Genomic DNA, 4,883 nt, shown 5'->3' with positions numbered 1-4,883 from the left:
GAGACGCCGGGGGAGAGTCCCTCCTGGGCGCGGCGCTTTGTCCTGTGGTGGCTACGCTGGACTTTGTCCGGGAACGGGGCCCGGGCCGTGGAGCTTGGCAGGGCCAGGGGACGAGTACACAGTGGACACAGCGGCACCTCATGGGCAGAGAGGGGCTCTTCTGTAAGCGTGTGACGGCAGGCAGCTCACACGCAGGACCTGGCGGCCTCCTTGCCATCCGGGAGGTATAGCGGGGAGGCCCCGATAAGGCTCCGGACGTCCCGGGAGGGACTCACAAGTAGACATTGAGCACAGGGGTCGGCGGGGTGCGCGGGACACCACTGCGCACACCACAAGGCGACAGCCCTGCACAGCCCCCAGAGGCCCGCGTGGGTGGGCGGAGCCCAGGGCTCCTCAGGCAGGTGTGGGTGTGACATGTCCTCCCACAGGGAGTGCACTGGGAGCCAGAGGACCAAGTGCGTCCGGCAGACGCGTCCGAGGGTGTGCACAGCAGGGAGAGGGGCTGAGGGCTGCCTGTGGGAGGCTCGGGGGCAGCCCCGTCCTGTGCTGGCCAGAGGCGCCCAGACCCCAGGGGGCAGGGGGGCTGGTAGCTTGGGGGGGCTGCCCCAGGATATGGAGATTCACAGTGGTAAGTGCATAGCGCTGCACACGGTGTATCTAGTAAAGGCGTTTAATAGGACTCGTGGAAAACACTGTTAAGGCAAGAAGATCTTAGCAGCGTTTCTGAGGAGGGAGCCCTCTGTGTGTGCTGAGACGGGAGCAGCTCATGGAACAGGGGCACAGGCTTGGAACAGAGAAGGGATGCCCGTGGCCAGTCCCCTGTCCCCTGCGCGCCTTCTCCCTCAGCTCCCTTCACGCCTGCGAGCGGCCTTGTGCACATGCCGGGCTCCCCTTCCTTCCTCTTCTTCGCGGCGGCGGCGCCTGCCTCGCCGCTGTGGACCAGCAGCTTAGCTCTGCCGCGCGCGGAGGCGGACCGTCTGGCTTTTGGGGTGAAGGCATGTTGCAGGCTCGGCGCGTGCTTTATTTCGAGTGGGACGTTACTAGTGAAAGTGATCCGCAGGGTCCTGACACCGCTCCTGTTCCTCACAGAATGCCAATTCCTGTCCAGTCGATCGAACTCTATTTAAACGCATTTGTATTCGAGCCCAGTTTGGTGGCAAAGTCCTGAAGAAGGTGAGTGTCTGCGCTGTGGGAGCCCCCACCACTGTGTTCACTGCATGGTCCCTGTCTCGGGGGGAAGCTTTCCGAATTGCTTTCCTGAGATGAGTGCGTACTGGCCCACGCTTCTTAGAAACCCACCAGATTGCCATTTGCAGCCGTGACGGAAGCCCGTGGGGGAGGGTGCTGCCCTGTCTGTGGGCCACGTGGGTTCTGAGGAGGGGCACTGCAGGGGAGGGGGGCCGTTTCCCAGGCGCCCTCTTCTCCACAGCGCTCACCTCCTACCTGCCCTTGGCCGCGCAGCCAGGCCTGGAGGAGGCGGTTCTCTTGGGAGCGGGACCAGGTTTCGGCTGGCTTTTCTGCTTTTCAGAGACCGAAAGGGCCTCCGCACCTCTGGTGTCGCCACGTGGGTTCTGAGGAGGGGCACTGCAGGGGAGGGGGGCCGTTTCCCAGGCGCCCTCTTCTCCACAGCGCTCACCTCCTACCTGCCCTTGGCCGCGCAGCCAGGCCTGGAGGAGGCGGTTCTCTTGGGAGCGGGACCAGGTTTCGGCTGGCTTTTCTGCTTTTCAGAGACCGAAAGGGCCTCCGCACCTCTGGTACCGAGGACGAGCCGTAGAGAGGCTCCTAGAGGCGCCTTAGACCTGAACACCAGGGACGCCGCGCAGCTCTCGCAGCTGTAGACCCGCTTTTTGTTACAAAATGCACAGAACCGCAGGTGCCGGTGCGTGAGGTGCATATTTCTGCTGAGACCACACCCTTTCTGACGCTCTGGGGTCGGTGCTGCAGGTGGCAGCCTGGGCCCTGGTGTGGGCAGTTTTCCTGCAGGCACCTCATTCCCTGGAAAGTCTGCCTCGGTGTGACGGGAGGTGCAGGGGGAGAGCCCACCAGACACGGGGCCTGCTTGTCACCCGCGGCTGCTGACACCTGCAGGGGTGTTGCTGGGGGGCTCGCAGGAGAGGCAGGGGCGTGTCCACAGACCTCCCACCAGACAGGGCTCAAGTGATGGCAGCTGCGTTTCCACGTCTTTGCTCGATTATGTGACGTTTTCCGAGTGGTTAGTACCTGCTGCCTGAAGGTTGCTTTCCTGTTCTCGTGGTTGCCCGGGGCGTGGGGTGGGCTCCTCCAGCACCAGGGCCCCGCTGTCTCCACTGCGTGCTCTGCGCTGGGCCCTCGCATGGGCACCACTTTGTTTTCGGTTGAATCCGTTTTTTCTTCTTGATAAACTACCTTAAAATGGTCCCAAAACATAAAAACCCCTGGATGCGTATTAGTTCCGAGCCTCTGGGTCGGTCTGCGGGGCACAGAGAAACCTTAAGAAGCTGAGGGAGCTGCTCCGGGCCGACCACAGACTCAGCCCTGCTGGGTAGACGGGTCGGCGCCACTTGCCATGTGAGCAGCCGCGCCTTCTGCCTGCAGGTCCCCGTGGAGAACGCCAGGGCCGGAGAGGAGGAGGACGACCCCACCTTCTGCGAGGTGTGTGGCCGCAGCGACCGGGAGGACCGCCTGCTGCTCTGCGATGGCTGTGATGCTGGGTGAGCGTGGGGCCCCCTGCCGGCCCGTCCACAGCCAGCATTGCTCCCTGGAGCTGAGAAGCGAGGCCCGGGCCCTGACGCGCAGGGAGACGCCTTAGCACCTCGGGCCACGCTGTGGTCTGGGGCGCGTCTGCGCACCTGCTCTCCGGTGCCGGGTGCGGCCGGGCCCGGGTCTGATTGGCCCTTCACTCCTGTAGGTACCACATGGAGTGTTTGGACCCCCCTCTCCAGGAGGTGCCCGTGGACGAGTGGTTCTGTCCGGGATGTGCCAGCCCCGGAGCTGCCACCTCTCCTGCAGGTAGTGCTGCCGCCTCAGTGTCCACGCGGCCCAGAGCAGGGCAGTCAGGCCCGTCGAGCTGGGTGGGCTCTCGGTGGGAGCTGGGCCCAGGCTTCGGCACTGCCGGTCTGGAGGGCCAGCTGCACAGCGGCCCAGCATCTCCGTTCCTCCCAGATGCTGATCCCGTGACCGAGGAGGAGGTCTCTCTGCTCTTGGTCGATGTGGTGCCGACCGCCAGCCGGCTGCGGCCTCGTGAGGGCCGGACCCGGGCCATCGCCAGGACACGGCAGAGCGAGCGTGTTCGAGCCACTGTGAACCGGAACCGCATGTCCACTGCCCGGAGCATCCAGGTGGGTACTCGCCCCACCCGGGTCTGGGCGGCCGCCCAGCTTCAGGGCATTCCCGTGGGAGCATTGCTGGGTGGGGAGGGGGTGAGGAGCTGGGGGCACTTGGGTCTAGTGCTTCCATCAAACACCACTGCCACCACCGGCTCCCAGGGAGGACACCTGCAGTCCATCCCGGCCCGTGTCCTGGGGGTGTGACTCCTCTGCTCCATTTGCTCCTGAGCCTGCTCCCAGGGAGGCCTCCCCTCTCCTGGGGCTGGTCCCCCCTGGGTCCCTGCCAGCAGGAAGCATCTGCGGTTTGTGGAATCGAGAGGGTGATGCCAGCTGGTGCGGTGGGCCTAGGCTGTGTGGGCCTCCCTGGGAGAGTGTGGATGAGCCTGGTGCCCACCAACCCCACCTGCGTGCAGCATGTCCCAAGGTACCTGATGTCTTCTCTGCTTGACGAGACCATCGAAGCCGTTGCCTCTGGTCTGAGCACAGCCGTGTATCAGCGCCCCACGACGCCGCGGGCCCCCGCCAAGCGGAGGAGGAAAGCAAGTAAGCCAGGCGTGGGCTGGCGCCGTCCCTGACAGGTTCCGTGGGAGCTGCAGGCCCCACGGGAGCGCTCCTGCCAGGCCGGTGTGGGTCCCTCCCCCTCAGTGAGCGCAGGGCAGTGAGCGACTGAACAGTCGGTGCCATTCCCCACCGTGGACACCGTGGTAGCCGCTGCTCTGGGACAGGCCTGGCATGTGCGGCCTCTCCGTGGAGCGAGCTGTGGGCATTGTGGCCCTTTTAGTGGGCAGCTGGGAGACGGTCCTCGGTCACACCGATTCTCGAGTTAAAATTCAGCATCATGGGCTCTTGTGTCGTACGTGTGTGTGTCTTTTTTCTGATGTCATGAACCCGGTCACACTCCTGACGTGTGTTTCTCGCTTGCTTCGCCCCCCTGCTCGGAGGACAGTCTCTGAGTGGACGCTCCGGAGCTGCCCTCGTCCCTGCGAGCGTCCAGCTGGGACGGGGCGTCGCCTGGTGAGGTGGCAGGCGGCTCTGTGTGCTTACGCCTCCTTTGCTGTATTTCGCTTGAGGTTTTGTTTGTTTGTTTGCTTTGCTAAAGAAGTTCTGGCAGGTGTAGGTCAAACCCGCACTGTGGTCGGGCTGCAGAAAGGGGCCCGGAGCCCGCTCCGTCGTCCTCCCGGCTCAGCCCTGGCCTCCCTCGTCTGCCCCCAGCACTCGCCCGCCCCTCCTCGCAGCGTCGCCCTCTGCTCTGTGAGTGCGGGCGGTGCGCCTGGCAGAGGGAGGCTTTTCCTGTCAGTCCACCCACAGCGCTGTGTTGTGCCGAGAGAACGAGCAGCGTCAGTGCGGAGTCTGATTGTGTCACAAAGGCCACGGGGTTCTGAAGTGTCGTCTGTGCGAGCCCACAGCCAGGGCAGGGCTGCTGCTGTGCGGAGAGTGTCCGTGCCCCGTGTGGACGTCCCCTGTCCCGGTGTCCTGGTTCTGGTCCGCACTGCCGGCCGTGCCGAGCCTGTTCCTGCCCATGGGCCGGGTTCCCGCGCTCGGGGCTAGTCTGCTGGTCTGTGTGCCCGCTGCGGGGGT

The 4,883-nt window shown here is 64.7% G+C and overlaps 1 protein-coding gene across 1 annotated transcript in view; it reads left to right on the top strand.

The window, feature by feature from the left end:
- The window catches only part of PHRF1 (PHD and ring finger domains 1), a gene marked incomplete at its 3' end in the record, with an annotated part of 26,023 nt that overhangs the window by 5,667 nt on the left and 15,473 nt on the right, over window positions 1-4,883 (top strand). Inside the window, exons 5-9 of the mRNA XM_014534006.1 lie at window positions 1,090-1,173; window positions 2,575-2,690; window positions 2,888-2,988; window positions 3,142-3,317; window positions 3,719-3,848. Coding sequence (XP_014389492.1) covers window positions 1,090-1,173; window positions 2,575-2,690; window positions 2,888-2,988; window positions 3,142-3,317; window positions 3,719-3,848 — 607 coding nt within the window. The remainder of the gene's footprint in view (window positions 1-1,089; window positions 1,174-2,574; window positions 2,691-2,887; window positions 2,989-3,141; window positions 3,318-3,718; window positions 3,849-4,883) is intronic.

The sequence above is a fragment of the Myotis brandtii genome, unplaced genomic scaffold (genome assembly GCF_000412655.1).
Source record: "Myotis brandtii unplaced genomic scaffold, ASM41265v1 scaffold1236, whole genome shotgun sequence".
Taxonomy (NCBI): Eukaryota; Metazoa; Chordata; class Mammalia; order Chiroptera; family Vespertilionidae; genus Myotis; species Myotis brandtii.
Note: the sequence above shows the minus strand (reverse complement) of the source record. Positions and strands in the feature narration are given on the sequence as shown.